Raw genomic sequence first — 19,728 nt, 5'->3', positions numbered from 1 at the left:
GTCGTTTTACTGCCGTGATTAGGCACCGTTTGAAAACAATTAACGTATTTAAACATTTACACAATCTTTCTGTTTAAATAACTCATTTTGAAACACAGTGCAGCTTATAGTCTGGTGCGACTAATACATGGGGAAAAAAATGTTCCCCCCTAAAATGTATTGGTTGTGGTATGTATATCAGAGCACTCTATAGTCCCGAAAATACGGTAATTACCCTACAAGAAATAAAAGGAATATAGGAAACTTCCCCTGCAGTGTCCTGTATCTATTATTTATTTCACAGTCACACTGCCTGATTTATTTTGCTAAAAGTTACTGAACTGATTCATCTAATTGAATCGTTTCGGATCGAATCGTTCTAAAAGAATGAGATTGTCCCTTAATTGTATCGGCAAACAGAAATATTGAATCAAATTGAATCATTGTAACGATTAATTTTAACAGCCCCTATTATCATCACGCCATGTTGCAAACATATTTGATTGTTCATTGAAAACTGTGTCTAAAATCAGGACCAAGTACAAACAACATGTGGATTTTGTAAAGGGCAAGGAAATCATCCAAACTTCAAAACGAAAAACTTAAAGCAATGTCGAAAACAGAAAATGCACAGCACATTAAATGAAGAAACCATGGGGAAAAACTGGAATTACCGTCTGTAACTGAACTGTGAGAAACCTCCTAAAAGATAATGGATTTAAATACAATCTAAACAAAACCTGTCAGTAGAGGGGAACTGCACTTTTTTTTGGAAGTTTGCCTATTGTTCACCATCATTATGAAAGACATGATGGATTTTTTAAAATGCATTCTAAATATCAAATAAACGTAAATAAAAGTTTGCTTACAGCCGAGCCAATGGGAGGTCTTCTATTCTGCTCATAAAATCCAATAACCATTCAAAAAGCGCCAACAATACTCCATTTACATTTCATGAACGCACATGAACATTTATAGGCTACGTAATAATTGTCATTTGGCACTATGTTTACATCGAGTGGTCTGCTGCTTCCTCGCTTCCCTGCAAGTTTATTCTAGATCATAAAGCATGCCTCTCACTTGAAAAGGAGATGGCTGAGAATATAATCGGACAAGTTGGGACACTTTGACAGCCATTTAGGACCTGCTACTGGTGAGAACGACACAAAGGGCGCGTGTTCGTCCCCGCCCTCGCACCTTATTTTTTTCCGCGAGGATTGTGAGATGTTTTTTAACTAAATGGGTATATATGAACATTCTGCCAGTCAGCATCTTAAAGATAACAGACCTTGTACAGTAAGTGATGTTTTTTTATGTGTGTTGGCTCTCATGAAGTCTGCAGTATTCAGAATTCAGTGATGATTAACTCAATGATGATTAACTCAGTGTGCGTTTTTTTTTTTTACTTAATGCGCCGGGTATGCTTAAAATGATCAAAATACGTAAACACTAAATGTAATCATAAATGTGCTTCTTACTACATTACATATACTGTATAATTACATCAAGCATATAAAACAAAATGGAGGTGTTTGGATTTTTTTTTAGAGGCTCTATAGGCAGAATTGAACGGCTCTCATGGGCATAATTGCCAACCTTGAGACCTCCGAATTTGGGAGTTGGGGGAGGGGGGTTTGAGGTAGGGGGGCGGGGTTTGGAGGTAGCAGGGGTGTATATTGTAGCGTCCCGGAAGAGTTAGTGCTGCAAAGGATATTGGGTATTTGTTCTGTTGTGTTTATGTTGTGTTAGGGTGCGGATGTTCACCCGAGATGTGTTTGTCATTCTTGTTTGGTGTGGGTTCAGTGTGGCGCGTATTTGTAACAGTGTCAAAGTTGGTTATACGGCCACCCTCAGTGTGACCTGTAAGGCTGTTGATCAAGTATGCATTGCATTCACTTGTGTGTCGTATATATAATTGTGACTTAGCCGGCACGCTGTTTGTATGGAGGAAAAGCGGACGTGATGACAGGTTGTAGAGGACGCTAAAGGCAGTGCCTTTAAGGCACGCCCCCAATATTGTTGTCCGGGTGGGAATCGGGAGAAATTTGTGAGAATGTTTGCCAAGGGAGATTTTTGGAAGGGGCACTGAAATTCGGGAGTCTCCTGGGAAAATTGGGAGGGTTGGCAAGTATGCTCTTAGGCTCCATTGTAAACTGACTTTTGATTGCATTTATTTCATATTTAGATTGCATTAAAAATAATCCATCCGTCGTCATGTCTTTCAAAATGATTGTGAACGATTGTCAAAATTCTCCAAAAAAAAGTTCAGTTTCCCTTTAAAGCCTAAACAGAAAAAAATTACATTCCAATGGGTTAAGGAAAAGCAATAGTGAACTGTCGTGGTCTAGATGAAAGTCATAATCAGTGATGAATCGCAAATTTGAATTGGGCAAAAAGATGATGCAGGGAACTTTTGTTTGGTGCTGTTCCAATGAGATTTATGAAGACGACATATTAAACAAATGCACAAATTTACATCAACGTTTTAGAGACAGGATGTTTGGGATTATGACAAATTTACAGGTTAATTTACAGTTTGAACTTGTTTCACCTCTCTTCTGTCCTCCATTTTACTCCTCACCCTGCTTCTTCTAGTTTGTTATTTTTGGCGGACGGCACCCTCTGCAAAAAACAATAGCTCTGAGAGCCTTAAATTGACTCCGCAGCATCACCATTCATTGTGGAGTGCAAATTACAGAGTGCTCTGACTCCAAGTGTGGATCGCATAGTGGAATATTACTGACAAAACCTTTAATTTGAAGAAATTAGTTTTTATATCTTTGAATCATTATTTAATTGATTTTTTTTTTACTTGCGAATCGTTGAACTTGAGTAAAACATGTATATGTGTTTGTGGAGCTTTGGCAGTATTTCACTCCATTTAATGGCCAAAAAGTCCAGATCTTAATCCAATTGAAAATCTGAGGTGGAAATAGAAAGAAACAGTCCATGAAAAGTTAAATTTTCCTGAAGGAACTCTCCTAAAGGAATAAATAAAGTACTATCTATCTATCTATCTATCTATGACAAAACGCCATCCTGCAAAGCTGACCTGACACCAGCAATGAGAGAATGTTGGAGTAAGATTGAGGAAGAGTACTTTTGTCTCTCATTAAATCCATGCCTCAAAGACTGCAAGCTGTTACTGCTTCTTTGTTTTTTATGATTCCACAAATTTTACTTCGAATGGAGTGATTCCATTTTTTTTTTTACTCCAATCTAAAAATAAAATGGTTACTGACTAGCATAATTAATTTTCTTGATTTATTTTACTTTTTCCTAAAGCCAGAACGTTTCCATTTGAAATTACTATAATTTGGTGGCAATGCGGCATGTTTGTTATCTGCTTATTTATACAAAATTAAACAACCAAAACAACATCCTCCAAGTCTGGTGATTCCACATTTTCCAGGGGTTGTATGAACTGTTGAGTGAAAGAGCAAGTGAAGGTGACTGCGTTGCTATCTGACCCGCTGAGAGGACGGTTCTTCTTGATCTCAAAGAATTGCGTGCCCGTGTGGTTGTATCTGACAGCGTGGTTATGGACTCGTCACGTCGCTTTTGTGTGCAAACAAAATGACTGAAAGCGATCGGACCATCTGTCGCCATGCAGACTGAACCGCCGCCAAAAGGATACTGCAGAGCCTTCATGAAGTTCTGGACCAGCACCAGCCAGTCTTGCACTGACATGGACGGCTTAAACGTAGGAAGCGAGGGAACGTGATGCTGATGGAGAAAGAGAAAAAGAGTTAGACATTGTCACACTTGGTTTCGAAAAGCGTTAAAAAAAGTTAATGTCCCGCCTCGCAGGAGGAATGTTCTCGGTTTGGACCGCCTTTCATTCTTGGCTTCTTGTGATGGAAGTGACAAGCCCATTGAGATGATTTGGTCTTCTGCTCCAGTGGTCAGGCTAGCACACCAACTTTCTTTCTCAGTGAACTATCTGTAATATTTTATTAGAGTACACTTCGGGTCTTTCTGAAAAACATCAAAGAAGGCAGAAGCCATTTTGATATTTTTCATTCATCAAAATAGGTTCAAAGCAATCCAACATGCTAATTGTTACATGAATTTAAAGATTGCATGTTAGCTTTGTGTTAACATTTCAACAACATTGCAACTTCTTCTTACCTAATACGCATTCTGGCTCTTGTTTCCCCCTCATTTTGTTGTGTTTTTATTAGGCCTGTCAAACGATTTTATTTAATTTATTTATTTATTTAATCAGATTCATCACATTTTGTATTTTGGAATAATCATGATTAATCACAATCGATTACTCGCTTGAGGTAAAGAACCCAATGTTTGAATAAAAATTAAATGTTATTGTTAAAATGTCATCCAGGAATATTTTTAAACATTTTACTTGAATTTTTTGTAAATTTCAGGCAGTATTTTGGAGTGAAATTTGCAAGCGAGCACACAAGTCGCAGTCTCCTCACTTATTTCTGTACTGACCTATGCATTGATCTGATCACGGACCATATAGCGGTTAAGGTAAAAGAGCTTGTATGGTCAAAATATATTGCATTATAATGTAAATGTGTACATCATTTTGTGTGATTAATTACATGAGTTAACTCATTAATTTTGACAGCCCTTGTCCCATCCATTCCATCCATTTTTCCGTCGCTTATCCGATTCTGGGTCGTGGGGGGCAGCATTCTAAGAAGAGATGCCCAGACTTCCCTGCCTCTAGTTCCACAGGGGGGTAAATAGAGGCTTCATCAAAACAAAAACAGCGGATACATACAACACATGCAAACGGCACAGTACAATATAATTCATTTCAACACAACAACGTAAAGCTACAGCACAATTGTAAAAGCCACAACAAATAAAAATGACACAACTTAATATAAAGCCACAACTTAACTTTAAAACAAAAAAGATGCAACGGACAAAACGGAAGTGACAGCGAAGTAGGTACATCGACAGACCAGCTTGAGACGGAAGCTTAGAAACAGTGTAATAAACACTCCCAGCACATTAGTATTTAAAAAAATAAAAAATAAAAAGTATTTATAGTAGGGAAGGAATACATAAGGCCCCATTCCTGGATGGATCTCACGTGAAAGGAGGCCGGGTGGTAATCACTTTGCAATGCAGTCTGCTAAAAACAATGGAAAGTTCCACTCTCTATAGCAAGCGACGCTGTGGTAAAAGTTTTAATTGCCACAAGACATATTTTAAGATATTCAAAACACTATCTGACGGCTAAAGTGGAGAGTGCATCCCCCCAATTTGTGATGTTTCATGTGTCAGATAAACCGTGACAAATGTGGCCATATGAATCCCCTTCCTACTAAAAGACTAACAAAGAGGGTACACTTTACTTACATTTTCAGCTTTGTCCATTACACTCTCAGCCATTTGGTTTGTGTGTTGCCAGAGTTTGTCTGCTGTCACTTCTGGTATGTTCTTATGATGTTCCGTATTTAATAAAATATGCAGAGTAGCGGGTCGAACCACAGCTCATTTAAACTAAAAAGATTGCAATTAATTTCTCAGGTAAACCTACTACTAATTCAACCTAAAGATATCTTGTTTGCACTTATTTTTTTATGTAAATACTGTATTGTTTTTATATTGTAAAACAAAAGCAAAAGTAGAAGGTACAATGTTGGTTTCTGTACATTTATTAAACATTTCTTGAATGCTGAAAATGCGAGTAGAAAATGTTTCTTTTTGTTAATTCAATCTAAGTATTGGTTGCACTTAATTCAAATAAGATGTGAATGCATTGGCCATTAATTGTTGTTAACTTGCTTGCTTGTATCCATAATTCATTTATATCTAATTCCCTTTCAAGAGATAACAAAAATATAGGAAACTTAACCTCCAGTGTCCAATATTCAGTATTTATCTCAGTCACACTGGCCAAAATTTTTTTGTTGAAAATTTACTGAATCGATTTTGAACTAACTGAATTGTTTCGGATCGTTTCGTTCTAAAAAGATATCATCATTGAATCGTATCGGCAGCCGCACATTCTGAATTGAATCGAATCATTGTTAAAACAAATCGTTACACCCTGACAATTGAGTCAGATTATGAATAATAATTATGTCACACTTCAGTGTTTCTCATATACATATAATAATAATAATAATAGTGGATTAGATTTTATATCGCGCTTTTCTATTATTAGATACTCAAAACGCTCACAGAGAAGTGGGAACCCACCATTTATTCATTCATTCATTCACAAACACATATATATGTATACGTATATACATAAATATATATATACATATATATACACACATATATACATATACGCATATATATATGTGTACACACATACATATATGTATACACATATATGTATACACACATATACATACATATTTGTATATATATACACATACGTACATACGTATATAAACACACATATACATATATATATATACACAAATATATACATAAATAAATAATAAATAAATAATAAATGGGTTGTACTTGTATAGCGCTTTTCTACGTTCAAGGTACTCAAAGCGCTTTGACACTACTTCCAAATTTACCCATTCACACACACATTCACACACTGATGGAGGGAGCTGCCATGCAAGGTGCTAATCAGCACCCATCAGGAGCAAGGGTGAAGTGTCTTGCTCAGGACACAACGGACGTGACGAAGTTGGTACTAGGTGGGGATTGAACCAGGGACCCTCGGGTTACGCACGGCCACTCTTCCACTGCGCCACGCTGTCCCTAATACATACATATACATACATACATATATATACATACATATACACACACATATATATATACATATATACACACACATATATATATACATATATACACACATATATATATACATATATACACAAACGTATATATATACATATATACACACACGTATATATATACATATATACACACACATATATATATATATATATATATATATATATACATATATACACACATATATATATATACATATATACACACATATATATGTACATATACAAATATACACACATATATATGTACATATATATACACACATATATATGTACATATATATACACATATATGTACATATATACACACATGTATATATATACATATATACACACACGTATATACATACATATATACACACACATATATACATATATATACACACATATATATATACAAATATACACACATATATATATACATATATACACACATATATACACACACACACATATATACATATATATACACACATATACATACACATATATATACATATAGATATACATATATACATATATATATATATATATACATATATATATATACACATATAGATATACAAATAGATATGCGTTAATAGATTGATGAGTTAACTCGTAATTAACGCGTTAATTTGCCCACCCCTAATATAAATATATATATATATATATATATATATATATTAGGGGTGGGCAAATTAATGCGTTAATATATATATATATATATATATATATATATATATATATATTAGGGGTGGGCAAATTAATGCGTTAATTACGAGTTAACTCATCAATCTATTAACGCCGACAATTATTTTATCGCACATTTGCGTATGTTATTTACATGCTTTTATTTTGTTAACGCCTTTTCTTAAAAAGATGGCGTCGCCCGGATGGGCTTCGGGGTCGAGGGGCTCTTGGTAAAGATGGAACATTTGGCAAAAATACCGGACAATTCTGCAAATTTTATGGCTGGCTTACAGCGTGGTCACTCCGGGATCACTTACGACCGCCAGACAATTCTGGATGTGGATAGATCGGGCCGTTTTGGACTGAATGACGCGTGCTTGCTAGACCCGCTAGCTAGCATGGGAGTACTTTGCCGGCTACATCCAGCGGCCTGTGAAGCAGCAGAGTATATGTGTTGTCTGTCTATTTATGAATAATGCAGACGAGGAGTGTTGGCTAAGTTCTTAACGTTTGCTTTCAGAGCGTGCATATCACAACATACAAGATGCCGTCATGGCGACACACAACCTATAATGGGCTACCGCGCTTGCTCGTCACTCCTGTTGCATGCTGGGTAGGGTAGTTCTTTTTTTCCCTGGCTCATAACATCACAATATAGTACCATGTATATGATGCGTTCAGTTTATCAAAGCACCAAGCAAACAATCGGAAAATTCCCATCATATCAATTCCTAGATATGGTCATAATTATTTTAAGTGCACTACGCAGAATAAACACAACATTATTAATATTGCTACTACGAATAATTTGATCAAAAATTCCCTAAAACAGCACACTACCTATAATATAGGTTTTTCAAACATAAGATCCCTGATAAAAAAAAATGTTTCTGCTGTTACCTCAGAAATTGCCTGTTCAGATGTTATGATTGTGGCTCAGAGATTTGTATGTAACTTATATTTATTTTCCATAACAAACAGGATAACTTAAATACCCTGGCAGTGGCAATAAGCTTAAATGTTTGTATTTACATTTTTTGAGTTGATTTTCATAAAATATGCTATTTAACTGCTACTGTTTAACAAGGACTGATTTAAATTGTGTTTGCACAACAAATGTTTTGGCGCTTTTGTTCATGTGAGAGAATATTCCAATAAAGGTGCACTACACACTACTTTTGAATTCATTATTGGGCTTTGCGTATACAATGCAGTTAATCGTGATTAATCGGAGAAATAGTGCGATTAATGCCGATAAAATTTTTAATCGTTGCCCAGCCCTAATATATACATATAAACGTGTATTTATATATACAGGTGTATATATATATTTATACACGTGTGTATAAATATATATATATATATGAATTGCCGCAGGGCATATAGTATGCGCCTGCCTTGAATTACTGCCGGGTCAAACTGTCTTCCCAAAATAATTAGCGCATGCTTAGTATTACCGCCTGGTAATAATGGAGGAGGCTGATTTCAATACCGGTAATTTGAAATCGCATAAAGGGAAGAAAATTAAGAGCTATTCAGTAGGATTTAAGGTCAAAGCTTACATCACACTCAAATTTTTACTGCATACCTTTGGTAAGTGCCGGAGTGAGAAGAGGTTTTAAAATAATAAGTGCATGCTTACTTTTACCGCATGCCTTTGGTAAGCGCAGGAGTGAGAAGAGGTTTTAAATTAATTAGCACCCCGGCGGCAATTCAAGGAAATACGGTATATATATATATATATATATATATATATATATATATATATATATATATGGACACACACACATACATATCTATGTATATATATATATATATAAACACATTCATATACATATATATATATAAATATACACACATATATATATACAAATACATATATATATATATATATATATATATACACATATATACATAGATATATACATATATATGTATATATACATATATACATACATATAAATATATATATACATACATATGTATATACACATATATATACATACATATATACGTACATATATATACATACAAATACATATACATACATACATACATACATATATATATACATACATATATATATACATACATATATATACATACATATATACATACATATATATATATACATACATATATATACCTACATATACCTACATATATACATTATATATATATATATATATATATATATATATATATATATATATATATATATATAAACCCCGTTTCCATTTGAGTTGGGGAATTGTGTTAGATGTAAATATAAACGGAATAGAATGATTTGCAAATCCTTTTAAACACATATTCAATTGAATGCACTTTAAAGACAAGATATCTGATGTTCAAACTCATAAACTTTCTTTTTTTTGCAAATAATAATTAACTTTGTATTTTATGGCTGCAACACGTGCCAAAGTAGTTGGGAAAGGGCATGTTCACCACTGTGTTACATCACATTTTCTTTTAACACCCAATAAACTTTTGGGAACTGAGGAAACTAATTATTGACACTTTGAAAGTGGAATTCTTTCCCATTTTAGTTTTATGTAGAGCTTTAGTCGTTCAGCAGTCCGGGGTCTCTGCTGTCGTATTTTACGCTTCATCATGCGCCACACATTTTCGATGGGAGACAGGTCTGGACTGCAAGCAGGCCAGGAAACTACCCGCACTCTTTTACTATGAAGCCACGCTGTTGTAACATGTGGCTTGGCATTGTTTTGCTGAAAAAAGCAGGGGCGTCCATGATAACGTTGTTTGGTTGGCAGCATATGTTGCTCCAAAACCTGTATGTACTTTTCAGCATTAATGGTGCCTTCACAGATGTGTAAGGTACCCATACCTTGGGCACTAACACACCCCCATACCATCACAGACGCTGGCTTTTGAACTTTTCGCCTATAACAATCCGGATGGTTATTTTCCTCTTTGTTCCGGAGGACACCACGTCCACAGTTTCCAAATATAATTTGAAATGTGGACTAGTCAGACCACAGAACACTTTACCACTTGGCATCAGTCCATCTTAGATGAGCTCGGGCCCAGCGAAGCCGGCGGCGTTCCTTGGTGTTGTTGATAAATGGCTTTCGCTTTGCATAGTAGAGTTTTAACTTGCACTTACAGATGTAGCAACCAACTGTAGTTACTGACAGTGGTTTTATTAAGTGTTCCTGGGCCCAAGTGGTGATATCCTTTACACACTGATGTTGGTTTTTGATGCAGTACCGCCTGAGGGATCAAAAGGTTCGTAATATCATTGCTTACGTGCAGTGATTTCTCCAGATTCTCTGAACCTTTTGATGATTTTACGGACCGTAGATGGTAAAATCCCTAAATTCCTTGCTATAGCTCAATGAGAAATGTTGTTCTAAAACTGTTCGACAATTTGCTTACAAATTGGTGTACCTCGCCCCATCCTTGTTTGTGAATTACTTAGCATTTCATGGAAGCTGCTTTTATACCCAAGCATGGCACCCACCTGTTCCTAATTAGCCTGCACACCTGTGGGATGTTCCAAATAAGTGTTTGATGAGCATTCCTCAACTTTATCAGTATTTATTGCCACTTTTCCCAACTTCTTTGTCACGTGTTGCTGGCATCAAATTCTAAAGTTAATGATTATTTGCACACAAAAAAGTTTTTAACTTCTAATATATTGTCTGTGGCATATTCAATTGAATATAGGTTGAAAATGATTTGCAAATCATTGTATTCCGTTTATAGTTACATCTAACATAATTTCCCAACTCATATGGAAACAGGGTTTGTATATATATATATATATATATATATATATATATATATATATATATATATATATATATATATATATATATATATATTAGGGGTGTAACGGTACGTGTATTTGTATTGAACCGTTTCGGTACGGAGGTTCCGGTTCGGTGCAGAGGAGTACCGAACGAGTTCCACACGAACATATGAAGTAGCCGCCTATGCTAAAGTCTTAACAAGCTGCTCAGCTCCGTTCTCCTTCTGTCTCCTGCACAGCACCCTGCATTGTCACTCCCACACAACCATCTGATTGGTTACAACCATAGCGGTAACAAGCCAATCAGCAGTGCGTATTCAGAGGACATGTCGTCAGGGCTTCAGCGTCAAGCAGATAGGTCTTTAGCAGGGGAGCAACGGACTCTCCCCAAATTATACTAAACACTTCCAAGTCAACTACTTTCTAAACATCACTATGAGCCTGTTGACCTTCTAGAAACAAACTGCAACTCAGCTCACTCGCAGTCCTGGCTTTAGGTGAAGGCTAGTTAGCTTTTAGCGTAACGTTAGCTCATTTTGCGGTGTGAGCGTGTGTGTGAGTGTGTGTGCGCGTGTGTGTGTTTTACGGACAGTGTTGATTGAGGTGTGTTGAAGCAGCAAAAAAAGGACATTATGTTAAATGAAGAGTTTGTCTCTGATAGTGTATATAATAATGTAAGTGCATCATAAAGCCTACATGGATTTCATGGTGTTTAGGGATGAATAGTCTTTCCTATTGCTATTGTACTATTTTTCAGCTATAGTTACATTAATCATTAGTAATGTAGCAGCCTGGTTTTGAATGGCAGGGTCCCTGCTATCACATGTTGATACAAATATAACATTTACATAATAAAAAATCAACTACGGGCTTACTTAATGATGTAATGAATTAAGCATGATGAATTGACTTGAAACTGTTTAATGTTGCACTTTTTATTTGTAGAAGAAAAGTTGTGTCATTTTATTTCATCTAAGCAACAACTTGAGGCAGTTTAATGTGGGCAGAATTATTAGTGTTCCCAATGTTAAAAGGATCAAGCCATTTTTTACAAATTTGGTAAATAAAACCCCCCAAAATTTATATTTTGTTGTTTTCTTACTGTACCGAGAATGAACCGAACCGTGACCTCAAAACCGAGGTACGTACCTTTGTGTACCGTTACACCCCTAATATATATATACACATACTGTACATACATACAAATATATATGGTCAAAATTTTACATCACTTGTAAAGAACATAATGTCATGGCTGTTTCCAATAATTTCTACAATTCTTATTTTTTTGTTATAGCGTGATTGGAGCACATACTTGTTTGTTATAAACACATTCATGAAGTTTGGTTCTTTTCTGAATTTATTATGGATCTACTGAAAATGTGACCAAATCTGCAGGGTCAAAAGTATACACACAGCAATGTTTATATTAGGTCAGATGTCCCTTGGCAAGTTTCACTGCAATAAGGCGCTTTTGGTAGCCATCCACAAGCTTCTGGCAAGCATCTGGTTGAATTTTTGACCACTCCTCTTGACAAAATTTGCACAGTTCAGCTAAAGGTGTTAGTTTTATGACATGGACTTGTTTCTACAGCGTTGTCCACATGTTCTCAATGGGGTTTGAGTCAAGACTTTGGGAAAGCCATTCTAAAACCTTAATTCCAGCCTTATTTAGCTATTCCTTTACCACTTTTGATGTGTGTTTGGGGTCATTGTCCTGTTGGGACACCCAACTGTGCCCAAGACCCAACGTCTGGGCTGATGATTTTAGGCTGTCCTGAAAAATTTGGAGGTAACCCTCCTTTTTCATTGTCCCATTTACTCTCTGTAAAGCACCAGTTCCATTGGCAGCAAAACAGGCCCAGAACATAATACTACCACCACCATGCTTGAGGGTAGGGTTGGTGTTCCTGGGATTAAAGGCCTCACCTTTTCTCATCCAAGCATATTTTTGGGTATAGTCGCCAAACAGCTACATTTTTGTTTCATCTGACCACAGAACTTTCCTCCATAATCTCTTGGTCTTGGTGGATTGTCATACCTGCAGACAGGAGGAGACGTCGGCGCAAGGAGGGAAGACAAAAGCGAGGCTGCCAAGCAGTTTAGAAAGCAGCCACACAGACCACCGCTTCACAGCATTTTTCACTCAAATGTCAGATCCATCTGAGTGAAAAATGCTGGGAAGCGGTGGTTTGTGTGGCTGCTATTTTTCACTCAAATGTCAGATCCATCCTCCTCTCTGAGCTGCTACCTTACCGTGATAGAGGAGTTTGCGTGTCCCAATGATCCTAGGAGCTATGTGGTCTGGGGGCTTTCATGCCCCCTGGTAGGGTCTCCCAAGACAAACAGGTCCTAGGTGAGTGATCAGACAAAGAGCAGCTCAAAGACTTCTATGGAATTACAACAAAATGAACTCAGATTTCCCTTGCCCGGACGCGGGTCACCGGGGCCCCGCTCTGGAGCCAGGCCCGGAGTTGGGGCACGATGGCGAGCGCCTGGTGGCCGGGCCTGTCCCCATGGGGCCCGGCCGGGCACAGCCCGAAGAGGCAACGTGGGTCATCCCTCCAATGGGCTCACCACTCATAGGAGGGGCCATAGAGGTCGGGTGCATTGTGAGCTGGGCGACAGCCGAAGGCGGGGCACTTGGCGGTCCGATCCTCGGCTACAGAAGCTAGCTCTTGGGACGTGGAACGTCACCTCACTGGGGGGGAAGGAGCCTGACCTAGTCCGCGAGGTAGAGAAGTTCCGGCTGGATATAGTCGGACTCACCTCGACGCACAGCAAGGGCTCTGGAACCAGTTCTCTCGAGAGGGACTGGACCCTCTTCCACTCTGGCGTTGCCGGCAGTGAGAGGCGACGGGCTGGGGTGGCAATTCTCGTAGCCCCCCGGTTCAAAGCCTGCACGTTTGAGTTCAACCCAGTGGACGAGAGGGTAGCTTCCCTTCGCCTTTGGGTGGGGGGACGGGTCCTGACTGTTGTTTGTGCTTACGCACCAAACAGCAGTTCAGAATACCCACCCTTTTTGGGTACACTCGAGGGAGTACTGGAAAGTGCTCCCCCGGGTGATTCCCTTGTCCTACTAGGGGACTTCAACGCTCATGTTGGCAACGACAGTGAAACCTGGAGAGGCGTGATCGGGAAGAATGGTCGCCCGGATCTAAACCCGAGTGGTGTTTTGTTATTGGACTTTTGTGCTCGTCACGGATTGTCCATAACAAACACCATGTTCAAACATAAGAGTGTCCATATGTGCAATTGGCACCAGGACACCCTAGGCCGCAGTTCCATGATCGACTTTGTAGTTGTGTCATCGGATTTGCGGCCTCATGTTCTGGACACTCGGGTGAAGAGAGGGGCGGAGCTTTCTACCGATCACCACCTGGTGGTGAGTTGGCTGCGATGGTGGAGGAGGATGCCGGACAGACCTGGCAGGCCCAAGCGCATTGTGAGGGTCTGCTGGGAACGTCTGGCAGAGTCTCCTGTCAGAGAGAGTTTCAATTCACACCTCCGGGAGAACTTTGAACATGTCACGAGGGAGGTGCGGGACATTGAGTCCGAGTGGACCATGTTCCGAACCTCTATTGTCGAGGCGGCTGATTGGAGCCGTGGCGGAAAGGTTGTTGGTGCCTGTCGTGGCGGTAATCCCAGAACCCGTTGGTGGACACCAGCAGTGAGGGATGCTGTCAAGCTGAAGAAGGAGTCCTATCGGGTTCTTTTGGCTCATAGGACTCCGGAGGCAGTGGACGGGTACTGACGGGCCAAGCGGTGTGTAGCTTTAGCGGTCGCGGAGGCAAAAACTCGGACATGGGAAGAGTTCGGGGAAGCCATGGAAAACGACTTCCGGACGGCTTCGAAGCGATTCTGGACCACCATACGCCGCCTCAGGAAGGGGAAGCAGTGCACTATCAACACCGTGTATGGTGCGGCTGGTGTTCCGCTGACTTCGACTGCAGATGTTGTGGATCGGTGGAGGGAATACTTCGAAGACCTCCTCAATCCCACCAACACGTCTTCCTTTGAGGAAGTGGTGCCTGGGGATTCTGTGATGGGGTCTCCTATTTCTGGGGCTGAGGTTGCTGAGGTAATTAAAAAGCTCCTCGGCGGCAAGGCCCCGGGGGTGGATGAGATCCGCCCGGAGTTCCTTAAGGCTCTGGATGCTGTGGGGCTGTCTTGGTTAACAAGACTCTGCAGCATCGCGTGGACATCGGGGGCGGTACCTTTGGATTGGCAGACCGGGGTGGTGGTCCCTCTCTTTAAGAAGGGGGACCGCAGGGTGTGTTCCAACTATCGTGGGATCACACTCCTCAGCCTTCCCGGTAAGGTTTATTCAGGTGTACTGGAGAGGAGGCTTCGCCGGATAGTCGAACCTCGGATTCAGGAGGAACAGTGTGGTTTACGTCCTGGTCGTGGAACTGTGGACCAGCTCTATACTCTCGGCAGGGTTCTTGAGGGTGCATGGGAGTTTGCCCAACCAGTCTACATGTGCTTTGTGGACTTGGAGAAGGCATTCGACCGTGTCCCTCGGGAAGTCCTGTGGGGAGTGCTCAGAGTATGGGGTACCGGACTGTCTTATTGTGGCAGTCCGCTCCCTGTATGACCAGTGTCAGAGCTTGGTCCGCATTGCTGGCAGTAAGTCGGACACGTTTCCAGTGAGGGTTGGACTCCGCCAAGGCTGTCCTGTGTCACCGATTCTGTTCATAACTTTTATGGACAGAATTTCTAGGCGCAGCCAAAGCGTTGAGGGGATCTGGTTTGGTGGCCACGCGATTAGGTCTTTGCTTTTTGCAGATGATGTAGTCCTGATGGCTTCATCTGGCCGGGATCTTCAGCTCTCACTGGAGCGGTTCGCAGCAGAGTGTGAAGCGACCGGAATGAGAATCAGCACCTCCAAGTCCGAGTCCATGGTTCTCGCCCGGAAAAGGGTGGAGTGCCCTCTCCGGGTTGGGGAGGAGACCCTGCCCCAAGTGGAGGAGTTCAAGTACCTAGGAGTCTTGTTCACGAGTGGGGGAAGAGTGGATCGTGAGATCGACAGGCGGATCGGTGCTGCGTCTTCAGTAATGCGGACGTTGTATCGATCCGTTGTGGTGAAGAAAGAGCTGAGCCGGAAGGCAAAGCTCTCAATTTACCGGTCGATCTACGTTCCCATCCTCACCTATGGTCATGAGCTTTGGGTCATGACCGAAAGGATAAGATCAAGGGTACAAGCGGCCGAAATGAGTTTCCTCCGCCGGGTGGCGGGGCTCTCCCTTAGAGATAGGGTGAGAGGCTCTGCCATCCGGGAGGAGCTCAACGTAAAGCCGCTTCTCCTTCACATCGAGAGGAGCCAGATGAGGTGGTTCGGGCATCTGGTCCCTAGGGAGGTGTTTAGGGCACGTCCAGCTGGTAGGAGGCCACGGGGAAGACCCAGGACACGTTGGGAAGACTATGTCTCCCGGTTGGCCTGGGAACGCCTCGGGATCCCCCGGGAAGAGCTAGACGAAGTGGCTGGAGAGAGGGAAGTCTGGGCTTCTCTGCTTAGGCTGCTGCCCCCGCGACCCGACCTCGGATAAGCGGAAGATGATGTGGATGGATGGATGGATGGTCAGATCCATCATCAACAAAATGATGAGCTGAAACTGTGGACCGCAGGTAACAGACTCATCCAGGACTGTTGCGTTACGGCGATAACAGAGTCTTGGCTCCATTCATCTATACCAGACATAGCTGTTGGGCTAGGAGGGCGCACAGTACACAGGCAGGACAGAAACAGCGACTGTGGGAAAGGTAGAGGAGGGGGCGTATGCATATACGTGAATAACAGCTGGTGCACTAACACCACTATCATTGACAGCCACTGTTCTCCAGATCTAGAGTATGTGACTGTCAAGTGCCGACCCGTATACATTCCAAGGGAGTTTACTGTTGTCATGGTAACTGCTGTGTACATATCACCTGACTCAAATGCTAGTTCAGCACTTACTTACTTGTATGACGCAATTAGCCTTCAGCTAACAAGCATCCAGAGGGAGTACGTGTGATTGCGGGGGACTTCAACCATGCTGAGCTTAAAGTAGTACTGGCCAAATTCCATCAGCATGTAAAATATGCCACCAGAGGTGTAAACACCCAGGATAAAGTCTACTCTAACATAAAGCAGGGCTATAGGGCTATATAACTACCACACTTCTCAGATCACATGTCCTTGCTCATGACAACAGGAAAAAAGCTCCCTCCAAAACAAGAACTGTTCAAACGTGGCCAGATGGAGCTACGGAGCAGTTACAAGACTGCTTTGAAAGCACCGACTACGACATCTTTGCACACCAGGACCTGGAAATGTACACCTCATCTGTTTAGGCTACATCAAACACTGTGTAGACATAGTCAGAGTGAACAGGTGTCCGGGTGTACCCTAACCAGAAACCCTGGATGACAAGAGGTCAAAATCCTGTTGAAGGAGATAAATAGTGCTTTCAGAAATGGAGACGAGGCACTCTTCAAGGAGTAGAGAATCCGTTTGGACAAAGGCATTAGAAGGCTAAAGCGACATACAAGCAGAAGATTGAGGGTCACTTAAGCAGCAACAACACAAGGCAGATGTGGCAAGGGGTCCAACACATCACCAACTACAAAGCTATCAACCGCGCCGCAGCCAGCGGGGACCCCTAATCCGCTGAGTTAAACCACTTTTCCGCTCGTTTTGAGGTGGAGACACCAGAGGCCTAAACACAGCCACCAGCGCACGGCAGCGACATCCTCACGGGCAGGTGCAGGAGGTCAGCCGCACACTGCGAGCTGTAAACCGAAGGAAAGTGGCGGAACCAAATGGCGTGACAGGAAGGGTTTTAAAAGACTGTGCGGACCAACTGGCTGATATCTTTAGTAAAATATTCAACCTGTCCCTATCACAGGGCGTGATTCCACCTTGCCTAAGTTTCCCCACAATAACCCCCCTGCCAAAGAAGGTAAACGCCAGCAGCCCAAATGACTCCCGGCCAGTAGCTCTTACACCAAACAACATGAAGTGTTTTGAGAAACCTGTCCAAAGCCATATCACCGCTATCATACCACCTACACTCGACCCTCACTAGTTTGCATTAAGAGCAAAACGATCTTTGCCATGGAAACAGTTCTCCATTCCACACTTACACATCTGGAAAAGAAAAGGAGCTATGTCAGGCTGCTCTTCATTGACTTCAGTAGAGCCTATAACATGATTCCGTGAAGCACACTGATTCCCAAGCTGCTGGAGTTAGGCCTGTCTCAACAGATCTTTTACTGGATCAAGGACTTTCTTTCAGACCGCCCTCAGAGAGTGATGGTTGGACACCATCTTTCCACAACACTCAGCATCAGCACCAGTGCCCCACAGAGCTGTGTTTTGAGCCCTTTGCTCTTCAGTCTTTACAGCTATGACTATTCCCATCCATCCGAGCAATTCCATCAGTCAAACCTGCGGATGATACTACAATGGTTGGGCTCATAACAGAAGGGGACGAGACTGTCTATAGAGAAGAAGTGAAGGCACTGTACGACCACTATGCGAAAAACACCCTCATTCTAAACCCCAAAGACCAAGGAGCTAATTGTTGATTTCAGGAAAAAAAATCGCTGAGCCCATCCAGCCCATCTACATCATGGGAGAGGAGGTCAAAGGGTCTCAGAGTGCAAGTTCCTGGGCATGAACATTTCAAGCAACATGACTTGGAAAAGCAAAACCACTGCACTCCAGAAAAAGGGTCAGCAGAGACTGCATTTTCTGAGAAGGCTGAGGAAAATAGATCTGGGTGATAACCTGCTCCTGTCATTCTATTGCTGCTCCGTTGAGTCAATACTGACCTACGGTATATGCATGGTTTTCTAGCTGCACGGTGGCAGAGAGAAAGAAATTACAGGGTGTCATAAACACAGCCCAGAGGATCACTGCATGTCCTCTTACATCCCTAGAGGACCTGTATAAGAGATACTGCAGCAGGAAAACAAACAGCATCATCAGGGACTCATCCCACCCAGGTCACCACTGGCTTGAACTCTTGCCATCAGGAGGCGCTATAAGACCATCAAAGCAAGGACAAATAGACCCAAAAAACAGTTTCTATTTTAGAGCTGTTATTGCCCTAAACTCTGCACTTACCTGAACACTCAACACTTTTTTTACTTGCTTAACTCTGATAGAAGTCTGCAGTGCAATGTTTTCAAAATGTTTATTACGTTGTTTTAATTTTTATTGTTGTTTGTTGTCTTAAGAGTATTTTATGTAGGTTGTTTTAAAAGCACTGAACTGGATTGCTGTTCAATTTTGTTGTTCCCATGCAATGACAATAAAGGTATTCTGATTATGATCTTTGTCCATCAGATCAGCATCAAACTTTAGACGAGCCTTCAAGTGTCGCTTCTGAAGTAAGGGGTTCCTTTTTGCATGGTATCCTCGGAGTGCATGGCGATGCAAAACACGCTTGAATGTGGACAATGACACCTGTGTTCCAACATCTTCCAATTCATTGCAGACCTGCTTTTTGGTGGTTCTCGGTTGACTCTTGATCATTCTGACTAACTTTCTCTCAGCAACAG

General features: G+C 41.0%; 1 protein-coding gene across 3 annotated transcripts in view; it reads right to left on the bottom strand.

Moving 5' to 3' along the window:
* Positions 1-19,728, bottom strand: part of vash2 (vasohibin 2) — a 44,019-nt gene that overhangs the window by 12,978 nt on the left and 11,313 nt on the right. For all 3 annotated transcript variants that reach the window (XM_061901160.1, XM_061901161.1, XM_061901162.1), the window contains exons 3-4: positions 3,617-3,705; positions 3,450-3,506 (exon numbers count right to left, since the gene is read on the bottom strand). In XM_061901160.1, the coding sequence (XP_061757144.1) occupies positions 3,450-3,506; positions 3,617-3,705 (146 nt within the window). The remainder of the gene's footprint in view (positions 1-3,449; positions 3,507-3,616; positions 3,706-19,728) is intronic.

Source organism: Nerophis ophidion, linkage group LG05, assembly GCF_033978795.1.
Source record: "Nerophis ophidion isolate RoL-2023_Sa linkage group LG05, RoL_Noph_v1.0, whole genome shotgun sequence".
Classification (NCBI taxonomy): Eukaryota; Metazoa; Chordata; class Actinopteri; order Syngnathiformes; family Syngnathidae; genus Nerophis; species Nerophis ophidion.
Note: the sequence above shows the minus strand (reverse complement) of the source record. Positions and strands in the feature narration are given on the sequence as shown.